This window comes from Leuciscus leuciscus, assembly GCF_965113295.1.
Source record: "Leuciscus leuciscus genome assembly, chromosome: 20".
NCBI classification, from domain to species: Eukaryota; Metazoa; Chordata; class Actinopteri; order Cypriniformes; family Leuciscidae; genus Leuciscus; species Leuciscus leuciscus.
In genome coordinates this window covers 12,171,686-12,199,677 of record NC_138744.1, presented here as the reverse complement: position 1 = coordinate 12,199,677, position 27,992 = coordinate 12,171,686, and the positions used below count along the sequence as shown (strand labels likewise).

Genomic DNA, 27,992 nt, shown 5'->3' with positions numbered 1-27,992 from the left:
AAATATAACGCGCAGACACACAGACAGACCGGTGTCATTCTGTACATTCTGTATATGTGAGTAAACGTGTGTATTGTAGGCTACATATAATACCTAATGCTACGGCAATGTAAATATTTTTTACCATGCCAAAAAATCTCCGAATCTTAGATAGAGACGAACAGATTGACAGAAAGTGACGTGAAGTTTCTTTCTTTCTTTCTAGAAATTATTTCTGAATTTATTTTCCCATTTTTTTTGTTTCAAAGTCTGCACATCTGTCAATGTTTTGTTTTCTAGTGTTTATGTGTGTATGACATAAGCTAATAAATTGCATATAGTTTCTCCAATTTGAACATTCATCAAATTAGTTTAAAGCAACCATAATTTTGAGCAATCCATCAAATGAATCCTGTTCATTTGTATTATAATTTGTATTTGTATATAAATATAATATACTTTATGATTTCATGAACAGCAGACCAGTTGCTATAGTTAAAAACTAAAAAGTGCTGTCCTTTCCCAGTTTTGATCTGGTAAATCTGTTGGCATTAACAACAAACAAGATGTTGTTTGTTGACAAACAAAGAAGATAAAGGCAAGTTCTCAAGGAGAATCAGTGTAGAATTACCCTCAGATATAATTAAAATCCATGAACAGCTGTTAGGATTACAATATACACCCATTAAATATACCCACATTATTTCCCTTCTTTGTTCATTATTCCTTCTCTGATAGATCTTGTGATTATATCACAGAGACAGTGTTTTATAAAATATAATGTACAACATAAACTAACAACATGATTGTGAGAAATACCAGAATGACATCCAAAGAAATAACATTAAAGTACTGTGGTATTGAGCAATCTGTTTTTATTTATTTGTAATTAATCCAGATTTCACATATGTTCCAATTTCATTTAAAAAAAAAAGAGCAATATTTACATCAATTCTTAACTTTTCTGTTTTGGTATTAAAACTTATCAATAATACAATCATTTCAACCACTGTAGATATGAACAGGGAACAATAGATCATTAATTATGGATCACCGTTTCATAATTATCACTAATGCATCAATGTCAAATAGGCCACTGTAGAGATGATCAGAAAACAAATGGTTCAATGAACATTACGGTGGTGTAAGAGTGTAACGTCTTCATACAGATCAGATCATAAATTGATCGCACGTGATTTTTAAACACTGACACTACATCATACAATGTCAAGGGTAATGACTTCAGCTCTGCTGTTTTATTCAAAAGAAAAGAAGAAAAAAGAGTGAACAAATTTTCTATAAGATATGGATAAAGGAAACATGAAAAAGTGGACATTCCCATGATGTCATCATCTTAAAGACTATGAATGAATGAGGTTTAAGATAAACCTGAGATGTGGCGTGTAGTTTGAGCCTCACTCACCTGCCTGATCCTTTATCACAAAAAAAAGAAATGTTTCCTTTGAATATTAGTGTGCTGATCATATCAGTTTTCAGAGACATTCCGAGAATTATTTAGCTAACAACCCTACAAAACATTCCAGATAACAAAAGTGACTAAAGAGGCTGTATGAAAGAGAAGCCCTTATATATGTGAGCAACAGCAACATTGAGCCGATTTATTCACACCTTTTAATAAATGGGAAAAAAAAGTTCAGCTCTAAATTGAAGTGAGCTTGGCGTGTTCCTTTAAAACATGTCTATTCTCCTGCTGTCATTTCTGTAGATAAACATGAGAGATTAAGTGAATATAATTGGAAAATAATTTAATCCATAAAATGTGCTATTTGCTTATCCTTCTCATAGTCATTAAGATGCAATTATGCAAAGATGCTCTTTTGTTAGATATTTCTTTAACATTTGCTTCACTAGCTTTTGCTTTCAAAGGTAGAGAAATGTGACATTGTCCCAGATCCAAAGTTTTATGCATTTCATATCCAAAAGACAAGCAGATTAATTATGCATGTGAGATCATTTCAGTACCAACACAGATTCGTTAAATGTTTTCCTCCGTTGGTGTCTGTATGACCACTAGTTAGGCAGAGATCCTGTTTCCATTTCATTTCCCATTAAATGACCAACACAAAGTAGTTTTAGCCTCACTCTGAAAAGTTCATTCTGTAATTCTAAAGTGTCCACAGTACAACTATGTCTCTGAGAAACAGCCACGTGTGAGCACTGAGCGCAAACAACAACAAAAATAAATAAAACTAGTGAAATTCAAAAATGCTGTATGTATATGTTGCAAAAGATCTATCATTTGAAGCATGTAGTGTGAGGACTCCCTCTTGTGGTTGCTGATAAATTAAGACAAATCTACAGATCTACAAGTGCGCTCACTCATGGATTTCTCGCAGTTCGTTGGTGCAATTCTGCGGCACAATCGGGTGTCAGAGAAGCTGGATTTAGTTTTCTGTGTTTTGAAAGCAGCTAAAACATCCAAAAACCTGGAAGTCATGTTAAAGTGTGCTATGTTATCCATCTAGATGCCCACAGTTCTATTAATAAAGAGCCAGTGGTGTAAAACTCGAATCCCAGAGTAGATTCATGATACAAGGTAGAAAAAAAACAAGGTTAAATCACTCACTCGAATCCCCAAAAATGTAGAGCAACATGCATTCTGAAACTTCAAAATGACAAAAGGTAGTCAAGCAGTTTCATACGAAAGCGCGAGTATAACAACCGTGATTTTGTTGAAGCAGGGGGCCATGATCATCTTTGGATTGTGTGCTGCTGGTACAGTGTGATGGCTGGTAGCGTTGAGTGTGTGCGAATATGCATTGGCGTGTGTTTGTGTTCACAATTCATTTGTGAACACACAGAGGATATGGGGTTTGTGTGTAAAGACAAAATTCAAGAGGCTCGCCTTTCACAGCCCTGAGCTGGTAAAGACCCTGTGTGTAAGGGTCTGACATAAACACCAAAAGGGGGTTGAATACCCCTCCAAAAAGTAGCAAGAGTTCAAATGCACTAGGTTGGTAATTTAAGTCTGGTTTAGTCCATGTGTGACTTGCTCCTTCAGATGCAGGCTAGTGAGACCAGATCACATTATGCAGCACTTGCTTTTGTGGTTGTGTGGGTCTTTGAAACGCAGTCTTTGTTTGGGACGGTACTTCTCCAAGTACGTCAGCTGCTTGCTGTTGATGGCGCCTCGGCGCTTTCTATGTGAAAAAAACAACAACAACAAATACCCATCAGTTATATGAATGTGTGATTAGTGATTTTTAATAATAATAATAATTATTATTATTATTACTACTACTATATGTACATACACTAAGATATTCATGTTAAACAGGCGTTGAACTGTGAGTACAGTTCATAGCGGGTCGATGGCAACCCATCATCATAGTCACCATTCTAAGTCATTAAGAGCTACATATAGTGCACATTGTATGCATAATTTATGGATTGCATAATGTGCTATAATTTGTTTGTGCTGTATAATTAGCTGTAATGTATTAATGCTGCACAATATCTGTGCTGCATCATTTACTGTGATGTGATTGTACTGTATCGCTCACTGTATTGATTGGGTATTGTTTAATTTTGCTACAAGGTGTTGGTGATGTTTTGTTAGCCGTAATGTATACTCACTGTCTGATGAACTGAATGGCATCCTCATATTTCATCCCACTCTCTATAAGTGCCAGAGCCACCAGCACCGGAGCCCTGCAACACACACAGATAGTGTTTAATACCAGGAAACACCATCACCTCAAACAGCTTGTGTGTGCACGAGCCCCCCAGAAACAATAGGCTTCCAGGAAAAGCGAACATTTAACCCTTCTCAGCAAGGATACCACCTAATGGATGTGAGAGCAGGTTTGCAGATATAGTGCGTTACATTTTTGAGAGTGGCAAGATGCTTTATTCTACTAAACTACCGTCTGTTCATCACACAAAGCTATTGTGTGGCTTCAAGACTTAATATAGTGCAGAAGTCATGGATGAAAAATATATGCTGTTTTTTTTTGTTCATCATTATGGAGCTTGACCGCTCTTTTAGACTAAATGAAAATGAATGGGTATTTGGGCTGTGGAAACCAATACATTCTTCAACTTTTTTCCAGGTTTGGAACAACACTAGGGTGAGTATTAAACAGAATTTTCAGTTCACTTTAATGACATTTATTTGGATGTTTATGAATTTCATTTAGCCTTCTAATCATTTAAAGAGCAGTTAAGTCTTAAATGTTTTGTTTTTTTTTCTTTGAGAGAAAAACCCTGAAAGTCATTACGTGCAAATCCCAGATTTACTAAAACACAATACATTTTTATTTGAAGAGTGTTCCGTCCCTGTCAGAGACTTTGTCTATTTTTACCGTTTGCATTCAGGGTCCTGACAGCTTTCAAGTATCCACTGAGTGTGCCCCTTTCCAATGCGTAACAACACAAACTCAGCCTACTAAAGCAAACACTGGCTCCCTGTCAAAAACTGCTGAGGGCTCCCATAGGAGCCACAACCTACGTCAGAGAGGCTGGTGCTTAACTTGTCGGCAGAAGCGGTCAGGGGTCAAAGTGGGAGGAGGGCAGGCAGGGTAAACCGGACTGTCATTAGCCTACCACTCCTGCAGAACCGCCGCATTTGACCGTCTAGCTCAACATTTTGAGCGCCGCAACTTAATTAAAGTCTGTGTGTTTTGACAGCTGACAAGATAAGAGGGCAACACCGACATTACACCAGGATTCTATACTGAAAAGAGATACGGAGGAGCAATTAAAAGAGCTGCTTATCATCAGCTTCCCGTTTCGTCTTCGGACGTCAACCTTTGTGCCTCGAATAATAAACATGGATTAATATTGTGTGTCCGTGTGGCCGGTTGGTTTTGGCACACAGCGGTCAGGCAGAGAGAATGGGTTTGACCTGGAGAGGACGCGGGCCAAGAATGAGAGGCCTGTCGCTGAGGGGTATTTGGGGTAAAGCAAAAAAAAAACAAAAAAAAAACATTATGAGAAACCAAATGTAAACAGTAGAACTCAAACACAACACTAACACAAGCCAGCTTAAAGCTCTGCCAGAGATATTACACAGTACACACAATCCATGATTGCATTCTGAGGGAAAAAGAGCAACAGATCCTGGGAAAGGCTGTTGATATGTTTGAGAATTTTTGTAAGAGAGAGAAACGAGCCACATAAAGCCTGACCCATCAAATTCAGATGAGCATTTGCACGTCTACAAGTTCTGAACAGCCACAACTGCAGCCTGGGAAATATATGAAATCTGCGCCTGCAGAAAACCGTAGAAAGCTCAGCAGATTTCCATTTGAACCGATGTTATTTTTACTATTATTTATATACTTTTATAGTATTTAATATTATTTTCAATTCGCTTTTATGTTTTCAGTTTTAGCAATTTTGTGCTTGTCACTTTATCAGTTTTATTATTTCTATTTAGCTTCATTTTTATTAATTTCAATACTTTTTTTATTTAACAAAAATTATGTTTTCATTTTAGTTAATAGTAACAACATTGATTTGAACAGCCTAAATTCCAAAATTGTTCACAAAATTCTAGACATCCTTGTGCTCTTTTTTGTTGTTGTTGTTGTTGTAATAGCATTTTGAAAGGTTTAACAAACCAGGTGTCTTACTAGACCAATTTTCAACCAATTTCCAATCAGAATAATCATTTACATTTACGTAGGTCATTGTAACAGATACAATTGGGCAATATTTAGCTGCTAGGCAGGAGTGAGTTGTTTTTAGTTGCCACATAATTCCTCACTGGAATATTAGAGCAAAATTTTTGAAAAAAGGCACACTGATTCAGTGTGTGCGCAGCACTGGTTTGATTAAGTTCAATTTGTTCCATTTTAACATACCACAAAGGTGGCAAAAGCCTTGGACTTAGCAGCACGTCTGTGATAACAGGATGAAGTGATGTGATGCTGTTCTCCTTCACTCACCGGCCCAGTCCGGCCACACAGTGCACAGCCACACAGCAGCCTGGATCCTCACAGAACTTATTCTTCAACAGACTAAGCCAGTCATCCACGATCTTAGTAGGAGGAGGTGCACCGTCATCGAATGGCCAATCCTGAGGGAGAGAAACAGAACGATGAGTTTATATCTATTATAACTATGGATAACTATACGTCTGTATGTTACCAAGTTTCCCCTTGAAAGGGAAAGACTCACATCGAGAGACAAAATAGCAGATAAGAATGAAATAAATGATTCGGATCACCACCAGCAGGTGGTGCTCTATAATGCTTCAGAGTGCATCATCTCAGATTCACAGCAGCTTGCGAATCCCTTTGATGATTCCTGTGTGATTTTTACAAGTTCTGCAATGGCAAACATGGCACGTTCACTCGTCCTGTCAACTCCAGCACTTCAATCAGATCTGTCACTAACAGCTATTTAACACCATGTGCAAGAGCTGAATCGTCAGAAATATTATGTAAGAGAGAAACAGGGAATTATCACTGAGACATTGCATTCAATAATCCGTTTTATCAAAGTCTTTACATATTTAAAGGGATGGTTCACACAAAAGTGTTGCAAAAAATTCAATCTTCAGGATATCTCCTTTATGCTCAGCAGAGAAATAAAAGTCAAACAGGTTTGAAATGACTTGGGAGTGAGACAATGATAGGTGAAGTAACACTTTCTCATATTCTTTACAATTTTATGATTTGACCTGTGGCTTGATAGTCACATGTTCTCTATGCTTCAGAGAAACATGCTGGTCAGTTCTGATGATTGCGTCAACAGATCAGAAAAAAACACATTCAGTCTAGGCACAATCTGACTCACATGCAGATATTAAAGACTTTTTTTTTTCTTTCATGGAAGACTGAACCTGAATGAAAAACACAAATGTGCTGGGTCAAAATACACTGAAAAACAGAGCATGGTGTTCTGAATCGCTGCTTTCTCGGAAAAGGGGACATTTATAGGGAGCGAGTTGATGAGACTATTTTCTACGAGGACCGTCTATGTGAATCTCCTGGTTTAAAAATAACATTTTAATCCACTAAGAGGTTAATAGGCCCCTCCTTGTCTGGTATGTCAACAGTAGGCTATTAATTCCAGGAGTCCATTCCAAGATGGAAGTGCTCTGTACTCTTGCCAGGGCACACCGACTCCAGAACCAGCAGTGTGGGGCCTAATTGTGGAAAATGCCCTGCCATTTTCCTTGAATCGGATACCTGCTATTCCTCCAGCAACTCGAGCCTCTGCTTACAAGAGAGCAGGAGAGGTTTCAAGCACCTGTTTGCTGTCAACCAACACTTCAGTTTCATTACTTCCTTTAAAGGGGGTCTTGATTTTAAAACTTAAACTTTGGAGAATTAGATACTGACATAATGCACACAAATGTCAAAACATCCGTTTTCTCATAAAAAAAAAAACAGTCATGATTTATAGAAAAGTTTAGATGGTTGTTTCAGTATGATTTATAGTGCACCTAGACTTTTTACCATTTTATACTTCTGTGAGACAAATGGGATCTGAAATGCACAAATCCACACTGAAATGACACCACACAATCTATCATCAAGTTCACAGAAATTTTTTGACCCCACGGTGTAAAAATGTGGAGGATGACTGTTTAAATCCATCTGGAGTTGACTGAAATGGAGAGGAAATCCCATCCCATGTTTTGACCCCCTACAAAGCCATTGCATCATCACCACTTATGAAGAGCAGAAGTGGGGGGAAAAAACCCACACAGTCCACTAACAAAAAAGAGAGAACAAAGAGCAAAGGAAAGTCAAGTTAAGCACCAAAGACATTCTCAGGTTGACGCGGGTTGAGAAGTGCAAATACTATGCCATTCAAAATATCGTTTGAATACTGTGACATGAAATTCTAAATCAATAGTGAGAGTTTGAGCAGGACGTTTGGCTGAACAATGGAAGACACTTTTCAAGTTTGCACCATTGCTAATGGTGCAGCAATTACACATTTCACCTTTAAAAGTAAAGTAATTTTTTGTCTAAATTAAACACCTTTCTTCTATACCAGCTGAAAAATGCAATGACAACTATACAACCTTTAAAGACAAATTAAAGTTGAAAAGTTCGGGGTTGCTAATTTTGGGGGGATTTATTAATGTCTTAGTATCTTGTGCTCAGCAAAGCTGCATTTATTTGATCAAAAATAAAAAAGGTCTAATATTGTGAAATATTATTTACATTTAAAATAACTTTTCTATTTTAATATACTGTAAAATAAAAATGTATTCCTGTGATAGAAAAGCTGAATTTTAAGCAGCCATTAATCCAGTCTTTCACATGATCCTTCATATCAGAAATCATTCTTTTGATTTGGTGCTGGTGAAGAAACATTTCTTCTTATTAACAGAGTTAATTAAGTTTTTGTGGAAACTGTGATCACTTTTTAAAGTTTAAAGCACAGCATTTGTTTGGAAATCTTTTGTAACATTATAAATATCTATTGCACTTTTGATTAAAAAAAAATTAATGCATCCTTCTTGGATAAAAGTATTCATTTTAATTTATTCTTGACCTCAAACTTTTGAACAGTATGGTAAATGCCTTCTCTGAATCTGAAAATAGCTGATATAATCCAAACTATATAAGTCTAAAAGACTTGATTTTGTAAAATTCATATGACAGCATAAGTAAGCCATGTGTAAGTTTATTTCCTAGAAAAGTATAAACACTGTGGCTCTAGGGTACAATCAAAACATTGCTCTGTTTGTTTAAGTATCCTGACCAGCATGACAACAGCAACACTGGTTCAACCAATGGCATTAGTTTGGGGCAGGTCTATCAGTTTTGTTCCAACCAATAGCAGGCAGGGGAGTTTTCTGCAAAACCCATTTGAAAATAGTCATTATTTTTAATATTCCGTTTAGTGACACTAGTGATACAGAAAGTACACATTTCAGCTTTAAGTAACCAAGTACACTATTCAAGTTGATCCTCTAAAATCTTGTTGAGGAACAGCTAAAATAACTAAACAAAAGCACTAAATCCAGATAAATGCATTCATGTTTTTAACAAGCTCCATGTTCTTTTGAAGGTGAGCCATGGACTTAAGCTTTACATCAGCTTGTCTAGCTGAACATAAACACACAGCAGCAATGTTTCAAACAGGCTCTGTGTTTAAGAGTGTTTCTCTCTTGCGGAAACTGACTTTTCTCTTGATGGCACCATGGAGGAAGTTGATTTACATAACTGTGCTTCTGCTATGCTTCTCATGCATGTTACAGTTTCTAAAAGTAAAGCCTGCGATGCACCAGAATGCTAGATAAATTCACTATGACCTCAGGTCAATCTAGGAGGCTAAGACAGCTACATTTCTAGAATTCTTCTAGAAGCCAAAGTTAAATATGTAGCATCATGTATACGTCTTATCATTTAATGAGAAGTTCAACAGAGTAAAAGGGCACAAGGGTGTATGAGTCTTAATAAAAAGCTCAGATGGAGATAGATCAAGCTCCCCTCCGGCTGCCATGGTAACGGGGAAATGTTGACGAGCCAAACTGAAAACACATGTGGATGTTGGATTCAAGTAGTTTAAAAAAAAAAAGGTGAAGGCAGAGAAAGATATGATGTTTGGCAGAACGTTATAGGATTGTATCCTCAAATGCAGAGCTCCCTTCGGAGCACCAGACAAAAAAGCAACCTCATCTCACTCCACTTGACATCATATCACATGACTGGGCAGCCAATTCGTACAGCATGAGTATTCCAGAAATATAGAAGCGCTTCAGGGCTGTGTTAGATGTGGTTTCTGCTGATCAGAACAAACCTCATTCTACATATGAATTCAGACAGTCTTTACTTGATGTCAGAGGAAGCCAATAACCTTCATTAGAGTACCACTAATTACAGAAGCATCACTGCAGTAAAGCAGAAGTGTTAATTAAAGTACGGACGGCATGGAGTGACACACTCATGATCAGGAAACTGTACAGGATTATTACATTCAGGTGACAGTGAGTGTGTGTGCATCAGACACATTCACACACTCATGTTCTAGTACAGAAGGTGCAAGATGAAAATGCATCTAAAAACAAAAGGCAGAAAAGCTAAGAGAATGATCAGTGCTAGTATTACACTGAGAGAGTCAATTACATAGTCAATCTATAGTTTCTAACTAACACAATACAATCATTTTAACTAGAGTTTGACCGATAGATTTTTATGATACATTCAGATATTAATTATTTTAATGTAAGTATCCGATAACTGGTTTTATTTCTGCTCTGACAAAATTATTTAAATTACAAATAAATAATAATAATTTTCAGTCACTTAGGACAAAGTGGAATGTTTCCAAAAGTTCATTTGGAACAAGATTTTGGCATTTATCGGTAGATCTATTAAGGAATCAAGGACAGTGTAGAAAAGCATGAATATAAAATAAATATTGGTGATTATCAGTCTATCAATCTATTTTTAACATTACTCAAAACCCATGTCTAAGATTTCAAAAATAAAAATAAAAGGACTGCATAGGAGGCGGCAAAGAAAAATTTACTTTTAAAAAATACTTTACAGTAGACACTTATTTGTAGTATGACAGAAATATATCTCACCATGACAGTAATTCCATCCTTTTCCAGCGGTGTCTTATCATAGGTGATTTCACACACACGCACTACTGTTGTTGCCCCATACTTCTTCAGATCCTGAGGAAACAAGCGTTTTGAGTTTTGAGGGACTCAACAGAGTACATTTAGGATTTCGAACAAATGTTTTTCATTTGTTCTTGCTTGCTGTCCATTTATCTGCAGCAATGAATGTCACATCACAGTAATTAGTGACTCTTTCAGAGAAGAATGTTTATGATCTTTCATATCTTAAAATGATCTGTTGCATATGTTTGAATGGTCTCTCACCTCAATGAAGCTGCTTAACGTTGCATTGGTTGGGTTGTGCGTGATAAGGAAGCGCATGTTTTTGTAGCAGACCTCGACAGGAGCCGGACGGTTCATCTTGGTCATGCTGGTGTCCCTCCACTCTACAGTAAACACAGCACCCAGTTCGGGCCAGAATCCACAGAGCTCCACTCACAGTACGGCACTACTCTGCCCTAGAGCAGTGCTACAGCAGATCACAGTGAAGGTGTCCGGGAATTGTAGAATCCTCCGTGATAAATCAATACTAATCAGTATATAAAATTTAAAGCTGCCTTTCTGGGAAGTTAGAGGCCACAAGAGTCTTCCTCTTCAAACAAATTGGCTTCTTCCTCCTGATACTCTGGCAACTAGACAGGTGGAAAAGTGTCCGGTAGCTAAATGCCAGGTGCCGCGATGCCAGTTAACCCATTTGGCGCACAACAAAGTGGTCAGTCAGAAAGACCAGCAAGAGAAGAGCAGAGAAGGCGTTTCTCTGGACATTCAGGGACAGATTCCGGGCGTATCCACCCGTGATCATGCGTTGCGATGTTGGGCGTGGCAGTAATCACCGCTGCCCTGCCGGAACTCCATTAACAAACAAGAAGCTGGAGAAGAAAGCTGTTAAGAGAAAAAGACAGAAAGAAAAATTAACACATTTTAGAGTCAATTACATACCAATCCATACGTATAATTTAATAGGGGTGTCACGGTACATGTATTCGTCCCGAACCATCACGTATACAGTCGGACAACGAATACAGTCAAAGGCGATCCACACTCCAATCCAAAGAGACGAACCATGCACCAACCCAAAACTAGGGTGTTTCTCAATACAAAGTACGCAAAGTTCGGTTTTGTGTCCTTGGTAGTTCAGACTTGCCAAGTTCGACTCAGGAGTACAAACTCTAGAGGACAGGAGGACGCCAGTTCGGTGATTCTGCAAATGGTACAGCAGTGTTCTTGATAACGTCACTCACCTCGCCTTGGCTACTCCAGTTATCTGTATGTATATTTACAATAAAAATAAAAAGTACGCCAATATAGTATAATATAATACACCGTACTCTTGCATTGTCAATACACAATCTTGACCAAATAGTTGATGCACCTCTTGATGGAAATAACATCACAACATTTATTTTCATCAAGAGGTGCAACAAATTTTGGTCAAGATTTTGTATTGACAATGCAAGAGTCAAGCACTCTGTAAAGTCTACTCCAGCACATCCCAAGGACTTTCATTTAATTTAAGGTCTGGACACAGAGGTGCCAATTCATGTGTGAAAATGATTTCATTAAGAAATGAAAATCTACACATTACATCAATTAGGGTTAAAGAACTGTTGTGAATATAATATAATATAATATAATATAATATAATATAATATAATATAATATAATATAATATAATATAATATAATATAATATAATATAATATAATATAATACTCTTAAAGTTCTTTGGCAACTTAAAAACAAGTTTCAAAGAATAAATGATAATTGTAAAAATAAAAAATGTAAATTATGTAAATATAGAAGTTAAATAAAGCAACGGTCCAGGATATTTAAATGGACAAATAGGTTAAAATAACACAAATATGTTCCTAAATCAAATTATGATGATATTTAATACATCAGACAAAGCCATCGAATTTCCAGAATCTGGCACATTTGAAGAAAGGTTTCAAGGAAAATGTAGAAACAAGTCTTTAGACAAAGGCGAATAAAGCAAAAAAGAAATACATTTAAGGTTATGGATTTAGGATTTAAATGGACAAATAGTTAACTAAAATAAATATATATTTGTAAATCACAAATTATGATCATGTATATATTTAATTTAAATCATTATCATTTATTCAAAATGTCTCGGCACTATTCACTTTTTATTTAAATGTTTTTAAAAAAATTCAATAAATGTCTGAAGTCTTTTAACATAATATTTTGTGTTTCACGGAAGAAATCAAATCAAACATGCATGAGGGTGAGTATATGATGACAATTTTGGGTGAAAGATCTCATTAAAAATCAAACAGAGTGACAGAACACTAACTCAGAATTACACACAATAAACAGCAGAGGGTTTGACAGCGCTCACCTATGCCAACTTCTCAAACAATAACACAGAACATTTTAAAGACAGAACAACCATCTAAAATTCATATACACATGAAAAAAGAATCACAAACGAGTTCAAAAGAGAAAGAAGTAAAACACCAAGAAACCTCAGTAACACGTCTTTTCCCCAATAACACGCGTGAGAAAATCATGCGGAACGGTTCTGTCTGATCTCCCCCGTGACTCGTGAGAGTTGTTTCCCCCTTACCTCTGTGACAGGCTGCGTTCTGCTCAGGATTAAGACCAGGGCTCTGGTGGGAACAGTGGAGAGTGAACAGTTGCAATCCGTAATAACCGTCTCTGTTCTAAACCAGTCGAGGCTGCCTTGGCTTGCCATATGACAGTGACAGCACACTCTGCTAATGTCACAAACAAACGCACTCGTAATGCTCTTAGGAGGAGCAGTGAACAGGTCCACCCCCCACCTCTCCTTCTTTCCATCACAATATTAAAAATAGCACGGCCAATGAACCTAATAGGTATAACCCCGTACACACGTCTTGTTTATGTTTTGCCATAGGCTTTGAGGTATTATACACACTTCATTCCCTGCCGCAACAAGAGTGTAAGGAAACTACTCCTGAGTTAACTTGACTGTAAGCAGTTTAAAACTCACATACTTCCATGTCCGGCCCTGTTAATTTAATAATATTTTCACAACATGACTGAGGAAAGAATATATAAATGGCAGCCTTCAATGAATAATTCACCCAAAAATTCAAATGTCATAATCTACTCACCCTCATGTCATTCCAAAACCAAATGACTGACTTTATTTTGTGGAACACAAAAGATGATATAAAAAAATAAATATAAAAAGTTTTAAAAAAAACATTCTTCAAAATAAACTTTTGTGTTCCACAGAAGTCACGACATGAGGATGAGTAAATTACAGAATTGTCATTTTTAGGTGAACTGTCCCTTTAAATATAAGGTCTCTATATAGGTTAGGCTATATTTTGATAGGGGAAAAAATGGCGGAATTCATACAGTTGAAAGAAACAGGTTCTACAGAAACAGGTCCTACACAGATAGCAACATATTTGCTCAAGAGTGGAGAGGAAACCACAAAATTAGACAGCCACTTATTTCTTCATGAGGTTATCACTGAAATCCCGTTCTTCGGATGAGACGTTAAACCGAGGTCCTGACTCTCTGTGGTCATTACAAATGACTGTCCATCATGGCCTCCTAATCATCCCCATCCCCATATACTGATTGGCTTCATCACTGTCTCCTCTCCACCAGTAAGCTGGTGTGTGGTGGGCGTTTTGGCGCAATATGGCTGCCGTCGCATCATCCAGGTGGATGCTGCATATTGGTGGTGTTTGAGAAGATTCCCCCTTCCATGTAAAGCGCTTTGAAGTACCCAGAAGTACCCAGAAAAGCGCTATATAAATGTAACGAATTAAATTATTACCATTTTGATGCCTAAACCACGTAAATCACATCATGTAGGACTTAACAGATAAGAAAACAGACAGACTGCCAGCACTATAGTTACCCTGCTACTCTTGTTGAGGGCTTAGCACATCTTGAGCCAAATCCTTTTACGTAAAGCTGTAAGGTTGTATAGGTCTCTCTGCCCAGTAGTGCAGTATGTTTTCAGGTGATCTGTTGGCTCTGAGGTAAATATAGTCACTCCAACCTATGTATGTTCACTAATCTTTACTGTTGACAGTAGTGCTTTATTTTGCTAGGTAATTTTTGTTCCTTTTTAGTTTTCAAGATGCCATCAGCATTTATGTGTCTAGCTAAAGAGAAGTTTAGAAGACAAAACATGGGCAGAGAAAAAGGGAAACAAACTAAATAAACGGGGTCCAATAAATTCCAATAGGGTCCCCACATCATGTGTTTGGGGGGGGGGGGATGCTATCTTCTGCCAATTTGCATCGATTCACAAATTTCAAAAATCGATATTCTAAAGTTGTACATTTCTTAAACTTCGCTGTACTAAAAGTTATTGACAAGTTAGAGTGTTATTAATCACAATAAGCTGTGAAAAAGGACTCAATGTGGTGCTTGCGCTGCACAGAACAGATGCCGCCTGTCAGATGCATGCGATCCCGAATTCAGTTCCTTTTACAGCTTACTGCTCTTAAATGGTCAAATAAACAGAGTTATGTCAAAATGCACATCGTGTGGAGTATTCACACGAACACAGTCTGTTATATCCTATGTGAACGTAAACAGTTGGGAGCAAATCAGATGTGTAATATTATATTAGATGCGTGCATGTGTTCTTAAAGAGACAGCAGCATAATAAACTGTTGCTATCCATTTCATTGTTAATCCTTAAAAAAACTGAATCACTTTTGTATCTTTATTATGAATCAATTTATATTTGATTCATACAGTGAAGACAGTATTTTATTTTTACATTTGATTATTCAATTTCTGTAGTATTTCTTAAGACATGTTAAATAAAACTAGGCTACTGTACCTGAAAAACTTAGTTTATTTAATTTGTAAAAAAAATTCTACTGTATTTGTCCTATTGTTTACTTATTTTAATTTTATTTTCCAGTTTTATATTAGCAAAATTTTTTTTATTTTTGTATCAAGGAATTTTATTTATGTCCTATTTAGTTTTTCTAAGCTATTTGTCAGAAAAATGCCAGTTACTGCAGTCAGCTTAAATGGCATTTGTTTTATAATATTGGGTTGACAAAAATGAGAAGAAACACTAAATAAATTTCAAGGTTTACAATTAATTCAAAAAAAATTTTCTTCTAGACCTATTAATTTGTCTACCGCAGTCAAATAAGAAAACACAAAACAGTACACTACAATCAAATCTATGCATATATCGAATCCAAATTTTATTCAAAATCGAGAATCTATTTTTAATCGAATCTTGACCCCAAGAATCGATTTGAATCATGAGGTACCAAAAGCTTCCCACCCCTACTAATTAAGAAATACCGACTGAACCTCATAGCTTCTGAATTAACCAGACTTTGTGATCAACAAGGCTTGTTTGTAAACAGGTTTACACAATAGGCACCCAGCAAAGTCTTCTTTCCCAGAAGTCCTGGCTTGACTTCAAAAAGGCCAATTAATTGAAGGATTAAATACAAATGACCTCATCAAGGGCAAGTGTTCCAAGTAATCAAACAACAAACACAATGCATGACTCATCTGGGCCAGAACTCTCGTCATATCAGAAAGTGCAGACTAGAATCAGAGTGAAAAAAATCATACAGAAATCTATTTAAGCAATAATAAGGCACTATGAATATGCTGTAATGAATACTGTCAAAGCTAAGGCAGCACATTTAACATTCTAGAACAATTTAAAAAATAATTCATTTGGGAGTTTAACATTTTGGAATGATTAAAAAAAATATTAATTCTGGAATTAAGCCATTTTTAATAATAATAAAAAAAGATTAATTCTTGAATTAAATATTAGAAAATATATTAATATTAGAATGATTAAAAACAAATTAATTCTGTTATGATTAAAAAACATTATGCTGGAATTAAACATTCCGAAATGATTTAAAATACGTTTTCTGGCACTAAACAGAAATAACAAAATAAAAATAATAACAAAATACAATTATTTTAAAAAAGTACTAAATGTCTACACACCTAAAATTATACAAATATGATAATATTATAAATTAAACTTGCTTAAAATTTAAATTCACAGCCTGGAACCTTTCTTTTTTTAATGAATGGGTGCCATTTCCACAGGCTATGGCCTGGGCCTATAGGGTATTATCCATGTAGATAAGCTCAAATCACAGCAGCAGTGAACAATCTGGAAAATATAGCGCTCTAGAATCCTCCACCGATTGTTTACCCAGCAGGCTGTCCTTAACCTGAATTAAACTAAACCGATATTTATCAAATACTAAGTGTTCCAGCACTCTGAGCCAATTATTTTATACAAACTACACTAATTAAAAGAGGAACAATAAGTCTCAGATTTACTAGAAATATCAGGGTTCTATTTAACTTGAGTTTTCAGGAAACTTCTGGAACATTAGCTGCTAAATGAGGTCAACATTTATTGAAGGTAAGATGTGATATGGAAAACTTCCCCTCTTCCCCACTCAGCTGTGCTCAAGTAACCCCTGTGCAAGGGCTCCCCTGGCACGCTCCACTAATGCCAATGGCCAGCAAATGCCACACTGGCAGCATCAACACACTTTCTCGACTGTGGAGGTTCATCATTAGTCTTGCCTTGTGGAAATTTCAATACGATTTTTTTAAAGCTGTTTAAGATTGCATAATTATCCAAAATTACCAGAGACATTAACACTCCCACACTCAATATATTTTAGGATTCCTTTAGGACAGAGATGGGGTTATAAACATTTGAAAAATGATTTAAATGACAGGGCAACTACTTGAAGAGTACAGGAGGTGTTAGTTCAATGAACAGATCTGCAGGTGTTTTCCTGTTGGCGCGACTGAACCTGTATTTGACGGGAGAATGTGAGTTGAGGACTGGGCTGGCTTTGTTCTGCACTTGACTGGAGAGGAACTGCAGGGCACTAAGGCTCTCATGGCCACCTGTGTTCTAAATATACCTCTGCCAGCTGTCACCTATTAAATTTAGTCCGATCCGAAATGAAGAGGGTCAGGAGTTAAAGATAACTGGGAACTTGTTTTGAAACATGAGCATATGCTACCCGGAAACAGCTACCCAGAAAGAGAAAGGTCTCGCATTTTACAACTGGATTAAATAATTAGCTGTGAAAAATAATTAATCGTACACACATTTCAATGCCATGTAACTTTATAAGGTTGGACATCTGAGCACAGATTCCTAAGAGCTCAGATACCAGGTGCCATACCAATAATTTACTCAACTACTTAAAACAACATTTTGAAGAGGATCACCTCATGATGCAACATTGTTATTTACTTTTTAGCCACGTACAGATGGTTTTTCATAACACTAAACATCTGGTGTAAGTCTATGACATTCAAAAACAAACGGCAAATGACAAAATCTGACCTTTGCAATGCAATATCAAACTTTTTCTCTTGTGTTTGGCAAACTGACAACCAGCGTCACATTCCTTCAAAGATGTCCTAGGGCAGAGGTGATTTGTATAAAATAAGATGAGCAATCAAAGCTAAAATGTGCCTCCAACATAGTGACTCAACCCTAAATAGCGCAGCCAAAACAGAATTCGCTAATATAATTTTAATATCGACATTTGTCTGGTCAACTTTTTTCCCTCAATAGCTACAAGGTAGTTCGCTTATAAAGAACATTTAGGCGACATTTGCATGATTTATTTGCAGACACTTTTATTCAAAGCAGTGCATTAAGATACACATTCAAAGTGTTCCCTCTAATTCATGACCGTGGCAAGCATCACGCTCTGCCAATTGAGATACATGAACACCTAGTGAGAACCTTAGTGTACTTATTTTAAAAGCTGCAGGTTGTAAAGATGAGTGACATCTATTACCTTTAACAGCACGCAAAGACCACGGTGCGCTGGGATAAGGTCACCATGACCAAAACAAACATGCTGGTTAAAGCAAGAAACAAAACTGGAAGGACATGGGCTGGTTCATTTTCCTATAATAAAGTGCATTCGTGATAGGCTTTGAGCATGCAAAATTACTTCAGAATCTTAAGAAGTAACTCCACCTTCCTGCAACAGTCCAAATCATGCATATTCAAAGTTTGCATTTGTTTTAAGCAAAGAGGACAATATGTGATGTTATATTCTCTTTTGGTTGAAATGTTTTTTTTGCTATCCAAATCTGCAGTCAGAGTTGAACTTAAACATATGATGTGTCTAAATTTTTACTCTGATATTGATGAGTCTTAAACATGTGCACATATGCACACGTTGCTCTGCATGTTAGTGTGGTGTGCAATTTGTTATCAGGCGTAAGATACACATAAGGAAACGCTTAAGGGGCAAAACAATACCACATGAATTGGGCTCAATGCTTTGATTTCCAGGAGACATAATGCAAGCATATGGTATTAACGAAACACCATGGAGAGCTGGATGTAAAACTCAATTACAGCATTTTAAGACAAAGGCAAACTTATACTGACAAAATCTCCACAAAATTAGAAATTGCATTCTAAGATTATTCAATGGGTGCCATTCTAAACCAGAGAATACAAACTTAGATTTTGACTAAGATAAAAAAACAAACAGGTTCCTCTCATTCAAATATGAAAATATCTGAGGAGGGGTGTTTCCAAGATGTGATGGTTTGTAACTACAACTGGAGGGTTGTTGGTCAAAGATTGGAGATTTGAAAAACTTCTCAACTTCACAAGGCAATGTCCAGAGAATCATCAATAACATCCACTGGATTTCAGAGGACAATTTCCGTTAATTTCATTAAAATGCTTTGTAGACAACAAACGATTTGTGCCTATGTATTGGTGTTTGTTCTCTATAGCAACATATCTGTGATGTCACAAGAGATCTGGGGTTTTATCCTTATCCCTTCTGACCTGCAGGACCCAGTGTCCCTCATAACAGAAGAGAGTTATGAGCAGTGCCATAATCCCTATAAGAACACTGAGATCATCATCTCCTTTCCAGTCACATGACCCATTCAAACACAAATCAGATCATTCCAAGCAAGTTCTAGAACAGGTAATTTTCTCCAGAAAGAAAAGGCTAGATAAGTTCTCAAGAATGTAGCAAATACATCACTTTTACAAAGCTTTATAAGGGTCAGGCAAAAAATTGATTCTTAAAACTTGGGCCACACAGTGTTGCAATGCATCTCACCTTCCCTTAAGCTTTCCTTTCATTTCTTGTGCGTGTGGGTTCATGGGATGGGGGGAGGAAAAACAGAGACAGATACAGCACGTACGTGCATGCTTAGGAGGCTCCCTGGTCACCACCTATCGAAACTCGACTCTTTTCCAGCTGGCAGACCACATTTAAGCAAAGTCTCCATGAAGATTCCTCCACGCCTGGTGTTCAACCCTGCAACTGAGATAGAATTTATATATAGGAGAACAAACGCTGTATTAGGGGTGTTGAAGTTAATCGTTGCATCGAAATGTGTACGATTCTGCATCGGTGCAGTACTAGAACATAATCGATTGTAGCCTCTGACGTCATTCGTCACATACACGATTCTCACGCTAGAGTAAAAAGGCGGAGGGAGGCGAAACACAAAAGTGAGCAATAAAAAAAAAATGCACCCACTATTTAAAAATGTACAGCGTGTGAGCTTGAGTGTGCGTGTGAGTGTGTGTGCGTGAGTCGAGTGCGAGCGTTATTGTAACTTAAGTACACTTGACCGTTTCATGCGCTTTTAGTATTTACTAGTGCTTGTTCTAAATGGTCCTGTCGTCTGCTGTGTTCAGACTTAAGTTGTGTTTGATGTTTGCTAAATTCAGGAAGTGTACATTCTTGGAGCAGATCAAATAAAAAGGGAGTTCATATATCTGACTGTTTGTATTCATTGACGAAAATGTAGGCATGTGCAGTAAGAAAAGTGCGGATGCAACACATTGTGATATCGAATCGAATCGTTGACAATTGTTATCGAATTGAATCGCGAGACCAGTGACGATTCACACCCCAACGCTGTATACAGATTGCAAATGGTCACAAACATATTATTACTTTCAGAGAACAACATGCCATGAAACAAAACAAAATAAAGAACCTTTGAAATTAACACTTAATGAGATATTTGTCTAGTCTGCGATTGGACAGGTGCTTTTGGTATACAAATGACCAGGCCTCATTCAAAACCCTCAGCATCAGTGTGCCATACAATTAGTGGCGTTCAAAGCATGTAAACACTTGGAATGGAAGCCACTTCATCAATGGCATTATGCCTGGGAATTTCTTTGTCCAGTTTCTAAATGTAAACTGTAGCTCACCCAGTGAAGTCAAGGGAGACCAGTTTTTGCAATAAGGGTTATTTTTGAGATGGGAAGAAAAAAATAACAATTTCAATGTTTTGTGATCCAGATAAACTTCTCTGAAAGGAATGTAAAGATTCTTGGCGTAATGTAAAATATTTGCATTTATTATAATTTTTCCTCTACCATTTTATGTAGGAGCTCTGTTATTGTCTAAAACACAAAATGTTATAAACATAAAAATGATATTTTGCAATGGCATATATAACAAAATCTAAAACCATAGATTTTAATATAATAATCTGCAAGATTAGCAGCTAGAAAATGTTACACAATTTGCAACAATACTAAATTTGTAGCATTTATCAAAATAAAAAAAAGCGTTTCAGTTTACAAGACAAACACTTGTACAAGACAAGATTAATGACTGGAAGATTCAGTTAACACAGCACTGGCTTGACTAAGAAAGTGACTGTTCTGTCTACTAGTCTCACACTGATTGGCCCGGGCCTAGATCAGGGGACCATCTTTATTATTGATGCCTGCCACATCTACCTACATTAAAAGCAATACCCAAGTCAAACAACACTCAAACCCATTTGGCACACCTGTCAATCACTGCATGTCTCTGGGAAATCACTGGATGTTCTCATGGACTCTCCCAAGGATAATAGAAATAACTTTAATCTTCCAGATGGGTCTTAACGAGCCCCTTTGGGTATGCCTTTAAGAAAACGTCCTACTTCTCCGGGCCCATCTCCTTCTGAGAGCAAGAGTCCAGTGACAGCCCCATCTGTCTACTGCCACTCAGCCTGTACTGAAACATTTCACACCATCACTCTTACTCCAGACCTGCGTGAAAGACACCAGACCCACCCGAGATAGTCTCACATCTGCCGCCAACGGAGAAAGATCAAGATCGCACACCAAAAGGTCAGGACCTGCTATCAGGACTTGCTGCATTTAAACACCAGGATTCAGATTTGTGTTTATAAATATAATAATATGTTTAGATATATGATATAAAAATAACTGGTTCATAAGAGTTATACGTTTAGGGCTCAGACTACACTGATCACGCTGTATGTTTTTGATTCACTAAAAAGAATGGTTTCAAATGACTCAAAAAATGTGTTTACCTGTTCATGAAAAAATAAAATCAAAATAAAATCACACATCCTCACACTCTAAAGACTCACACACTAATTCACATGACAGGTCTACGTGCATCAATACACTCTGGATGGAGCAGTATAAACACTGGCTCTCTCAGGGGTCACCATGGTTCCAGGACAGTCTTTTGGCCACAGCTGCTGGTGCATAATCAGATACTTGTTTAGATTTCAGATTGATTCATATCTAAACAATTTGAATATGAGCACAGGATGACGTTAAAGTACTTTGTGTTTACTACAATCAACTGTCCAACATGCATGACATGCATGTTCCTGTGAAAACTGCATGAGAAGTAAAACTGTGGAGAGGATTCTCAGTACCCTGGGATATCTCTCATGATATTGCATCACCTCAAAATCCCCCAACACATGAAAACTATAGTTTATATATTGGAGATCAGGGGCTTCCCTACTGCCCTGTAGGCCACTGTTTGTTTTTTTATTCCCACATAAGAAAGATACGGTTGTAGCAGAACTCTATGGGATCCCCACAGGAAGCATTTCCCTTCATTGTGTCTCTGTACACTGGCCACAAGGAATCCCCCGGGACTGCTCAGACACCAGCTTGTGCTCCATCTCTCTCTCTCGCTCTCTATCAAGTTTGTTCTACTCTCTCTTTTTGACTTTTTGACCACCGTGTCTCTATCTCCCTGTGAGGCACTCATCGCCCTTTTCCCCTCAACTACCCCAAACACATGCAGCCACACACAGTCTCCAGATCTCCAGCACAGCACCAGCAGCGGGATAATTATGGAGAGATCTCATTAAGAAAGCAACAGGGTATAGGCCTAACTAATTAATATCTATACATTTAATGTCTCAAGACATCTTGAGCATGGCATAAATACACACAGGCAGCTAATATATGACGTCTTTCATAAATATAAATACACAAAAATGTTGGGGTAGATAGGTAAGAACTCTTTAAAATAACTTCCCTAATTTAAATATTTTAAATCCAGAATTTTCAGCATCATTACTCCAGTCTTCAGTGTCACATGGTCCTTCAGAAATCATTATCTTGCTTAAGAAAAATGTCTCGTCTCTATATATATATATATAAAATCTCACTGACACTAAACGTTTAAATGTTAATGTACACAAAAGATACTCTGAAGCCAATGAGGTAAAAACCAAATGCCCAAAGCTGCCATCTGTTCTCTCCATCCTTTGTAGCAACAAATATAACATATACAGTAGATAAACTTGTTTACCATGATGCTGCCAGTGTGACCTACTTCTCAAATATTGTTTTTAACATCTTTCTGAGATCTTTTTTTTTTTTTACATCAAATTTTCATGTCAGAAATGAGGGAATCAAATGGACCCACATCTAAGGGTCCTTTACACCAGATGTTAAAGCATTTGCATAAGGATATTCTTTAGCTGGATGGCATTTGCACTTCACACAGGATCTGAAAAACTACTTGCAAAAAAATGGCCACTTACAGATTTTATAACGAATTAATTGAAATAACTGATGGATAATGATTTCAATGTAGTCAAAATGCATCCTGTACCCCCTCTGAATGTGGTTTCAGTGATTTGAACACACTCTGATCGCAATGGATTCTCTTACACCAGCATTTAAGGAAGTCAAGTCCAATCCGATTGTTATCCAATCACTGAAAACACCTTATTCACAATACAGTAAAAAGGTTCCTATTACAATAATGTGCTCAATGTGTGTGTGTATGTATACACCACTAGCCATGACTGTATTGTGCTTTCTGAACCCAAAGAGTGACCTTAAATGCCAGTTTAAGAGAACGGGGACAACTGTTCCTTTGGGAATCGCAGCATAACCCTTTATTTGGCAACAGTGCACTTCTGAAACCTCCACTACTTTCTCCCCTTTTTCGCCTCTTTATGTGGTTGTCAGACAGCCAGAAACTATCAGGCTCCGGTAAAGTCAGATGAAGCCACTCTGATTGACAGGCAGAATTGCAGTGGTGGAGTCCTGCGGCTTATTTCTTCTATGAAACTACTAGAATTATGCAGCAGTGAGTAACAGGTTTCTAAGGCTACGTTCACACTGCAGGGCTTAATGCTCAATTCCGATTTTTTGAAAAAAATCGCTTTTTTTGCAAGGCCGTTCACATTTCCAATTAAATGCGACCTTTTGTGATCTCCTGTGTGAACGTGAAATGACTCAGAAGTGACTCGCATGCGCAGAAGAGTACTCAACGGTCAACGACGTCACTTTTTGTTTGCGGAAGTAGCTAAACTTTAACTGTGATTCTCTCTCTCACACACACACACACACACTAGCGCGCAGCGACCGTTACACAAGAGCCAGACAGCAGCCGCTGACCTATCTAATATCAGATTCAGCACAAATAAGTTAACATAACGTATATAATGGCCGTGGGCTTTTTTTATTTATTTATTTTTTATTAACGGGCTCGTCGAGGTCGACCCGTTCGGCAGATTTACCTCAGCTCGACGAATATGCAGTCCGTTTTCAAACCGACGACTACTTCAACGCAGGATTATGACGTTTTTCGCGTATCAATGACGTGCGGGTCGGATAAATGCGACCTGGCCGTTCAGACTGAAGTCGCATTTGAAAAGATCGGATATGTATCGGATTTGGGACCACATACCCAAGTGGCCTGGGTCGCATTTGAAAAGATCGGATCTGTGTCGTTCAGACTGTCATGAAAAGATCAGATACAGGTCGCATAGGGGCAAAAAAATCGGAATTGGGTCGTTTCAGCCTGCAGTGTGAACGTAGCCTAAGACTCCGGTCCCGCGCGACTTTGTTCTCAGGGAGGAATTCCCAGCAGCAGGCTTCAGTAAATGCATGCTGGGTAAATGTCACATACCCTTGGGGGCCGACTTTCCTCGAATGAAGGAGCTTGCTTTGATTAGACCCACTGCGTTTCGGGTTGAATAACAGAAGTAACCCTCTAATAAAAAAAAAACACAAACTAGCCTATAGCATCTGTGTTGAAATGGAAAACAGACAGGGAGGCAGAGGTGGTGCTAAAATAATGGGAAACATAAATAGAGAAAAAAAAGTTAAATCAAAGAAAACATTAACACCCCCACCCCTTTATAATCTCTACATTTCTTACAAAGCTTCCAACTTTGCTCACTTTTTCCTAATAAAAGGGGAGTAACTCACTTGCCGTGGAGGAAGCCACCCCTTGCCCCATGGTGGCAGCTTACGTCAGTGGTTAAACTTCAGTGTACAGAGCCAAGTAAAACTCTTCCAACATTCCATTATAACAGGGCGGTTTGGTGACCTGCTGCTTGGAGTGCACGGCAGGTAGGAGGAAACCCATCCCAGGCTAAACTCTTCCTGCCTGGCTGATTAGAGGTGGGCTTACCCTTCTTGCTTGCACCTATAGGGCTTTTCCAACTGCAGCAGAGAGGTTGTGTTGGGGCACAATGATTGCTTGCTTAGATGAACAGGTAGAGATAATGGTAGCAAAACAAATGAACACCATAGGAATAGCAAGCTCACTTGCAGGTTCAAAGGATCGGATCATACCATAAAGTTATTTAAAACTAAATCTAGACTCAAAGGAGAACTCACAGACAGCCTTTATATATCACCTGCAGCTAAATACCAAACCCACGAGTTGACCTTTTCTGCGAATTTCTCACTTCACTAGAAGTGGCAGGAACGTCTTTATCATGACTATCTCCTTCACACACAAGTACAGAAATTGTGTTCGCAAGCCAGTTTTAATGTTTAAAGAATTTTGCTTGTGTTTGTATTCTTTTTCCACATTTGTAAGTTGCTTAAAAGACTATTAAATGAATAGCTAATGCATAATTCGTTTAACAAGATTTCAGGTTAACATAGTACAAGGGGAAAACATATCTTATCCCCTAATTGGGAACTACAGTTTATCACCATTTTTAATCATCTTTCATCTTCACTCTCATTTTAAAGAGATAGTTTACCCAAAAATGACACTGTCATCATTGACTTAACCTCAGGCCGCTCCAAATCTGTATGACGTTCTTTCTACTGTGGAACATTAAAGATATCTTGAAAAACATCTCCATGTTTTTATCCATGCAATGGAAGTCAGTGGTCTCCAAAACTGTTCTGAGTTCCGCAAAAGGAACTACATAAGGGAGAGAAATCCTAAATACTGCATGTTTAAAACCTATAATAAAATAAATGTTATTTAAAATAAGTTTTAGATGGAGTTTGGGACATGTAAACAGATTTTTTTTTTTTTTACTTTTCCACACTGAAAGGATGCCAACTGATGCACTCAAATGTCTTGTATACATTTACACGCTTGTATACGGTTTTACAGCAACTTAAAGGGATAGTTCACCCAAAAATGAAAATTCTGTCATCATTTACTCACCCTCACGTTGTTTCAAACCTGTATCCTGTATACAAACCTGTAAATTTCTTTTTTTTCTGCTGAACACAAAAGAAGATATTTTGAAAAATGTCGGTAACCAAACAGTTGATGGACCCATAGTATTTTTTTTTTCCTACTATGGAAGTCAATGGGGTCCATCAACTGTTTGGTTACCGACATTTTTCAAAATATCTTCTTTTGTGTTCAGCAGAAAAAAAAGAAATTCATACAGGTTTGAAACAACTTGAGGGTGAGTAAATGATGAGAGAATTTTCATTTTTGGGTGAACTAGGCTATCCCTTTAAGTCATAGATAAACCAAAAAGCAAAAGTACCCGAAATGCTCCTTCTGTGCCAAAGTCAACAACAAAATTATAGAAATCTTTAATACTTGAGCTAATGGTTCACACAGATCACATCTCGCCAACGACAGCTTTATATCCACTTCTTCTAGCAGCGTTTAACAGAAACAGTCAGCTACAGCTGTGAAGAAATACTGAAACATGAACTTGAGATAACCTGGTACAAGAGAGCTCTTTAATCTGGGAACATCTCTTCCTGAGAACACAAATCGCAAATATCCAGAACTGAACCATCAGGCCGTTCAAGTGAAATGAACATAACAGCTTATATGCAAATAATACGTGCATGATCATTAGTGAAGGTTTACAGACTTCAGCGCCCAGGGAAAGATACCATACCAGACAAAGAGACCACACACATGCACAACCCGCGCTTGATCACAACTTGTTGCTTTTATTGTGCTACTGAGTTAATCAACATTCCGCTTTAGCAAAATAATATTCATGTACGTTCAAAGTTAAAGGATTTCTTTGACTTATCCATCGTTATGCGATGGATGGATGCTCATGGGCGTCCAGCTGTGTCCCATTCCATACACAAAGCGTTGACTTTCTAACACCGAATAAAGACACGTGTATTACCTGAGAGCTGCTGAATTACTAATGTTAATATGAACACACAAGCTTAATATAACGGGTGATGTGTAAAAGAAATACCTCCAGTCCGTTAGCAGCGCGCTAACGCTAACAGCCCCTCAACGCTTTTGTTCTGAAACGCCGGTAGCAGACGACCACTTATCTTGACAAACGAACTTTCCACATTGCGTAGAAACAACATACACAGCATAATATGTCGGGTATTGACAAATATGTGCGATGTATGAAATATATGAGAAGTTATTGACTATAACAGCCCCAAAACTATAAGAATATTCGCTCAGCGCGCGCTCTCCACCGTCAAAAATACGAGTAGCGCGGATTACAAGAGCATACCTGATTTCACAAAGCTGTTAAACACATAGTTTTGTCTTAGTAGACGACTTTCTGGTCATTTTCATACAGCTTTTTCATACTCACAGATTTGTCAGTCTCGCTCCATGTGATTCAGTGTGTATCCGTGTGTGTAAGGGTGCGTGAGCGCACGCAAGCGCGGAGATTCCCCTACTGCAACCATGGAGACGCAGCGTCACCCAGAGCAACCGAGAGGGAAGAAAATGTTGTGTAAAAATGACATTAGAATAATTTCAGTATTTGTACTAATACAAACAAGATTAATTCCAAACAATACAAGACACATGTCTGTGAGTTAAACCGTTTAAACAATTAAACTCATGTGAAGAGAAGAGAGTTAATAGAAATTCATATTTTCGTTTGGTTACAGTTATTATATGGATTGACATGTGTTAGAATATACTAATAAAGCATAT

The 27,992-nt window shown here is 37.5% G+C and overlaps 1 protein-coding gene across 2 annotated transcripts; it reads right to left on the bottom strand.

The window, feature by feature from the left end:
- Nucleotides 1-837: 837 nt before the first annotated feature.
- ptp4a3b (protein tyrosine phosphatase 4A3b) lies at nt 838-27,747 on the bottom strand. Of its 2 annotated transcripts, none has more exons than XM_082149773.1 (6): nt 27,643-27,747; nt 10,805-11,422; nt 10,502-10,594; nt 5,892-6,022; nt 3,577-3,651; nt 838-3,140 (listed from the first exon to the last, which is right to left on the bottom strand). In XM_082149773.1, the coding sequence occupies exons 2-6, from the start codon at nt 10,907-10,909 to the stop codon at nt 3,023-3,025; spliced, it is 522 nt and encodes a 173-aa protein (XP_082005899.1). In that variant the 5' UTR covers nt 10,910-11,422; nt 27,643-27,747; the 3' UTR covers nt 838-3,022. The 2 variants fall into 2 exon arrangements, with proteins under 2 accessions (XP_082005899.1, XP_082005898.1); XM_082149772.1 differs by lacking the exon at nt 27,643-27,747 and adding an exon at nt 13,130-13,320.
- Between the last annotated feature and the right edge of the window lie 245 nt (nt 27,748-27,992).

Coding starts and splice junctions, on each gene's coding strand:
- ptp4a3b (XM_082149773.1), bottom strand. CDS start 10,909: ATGACCAAGATGAACCGTCCGGCTCCTGTCGAGGTCTGCTACAAAAAC. Junction 10,595..10,804: donor CGTTAAGCAGCTTCATTGAG/GTGAGAGACCAT, acceptor TTGTTTCCTCAG/GATCTGAAGAAGTATGGGGC. Junction 3,652..5,891: donor TGTGTGGCCGGACTGGGCCG/GTGAGTGAAGGA, acceptor TGTGTGTTGCAG/GGCTCCGGTGCTGGTGGCTC.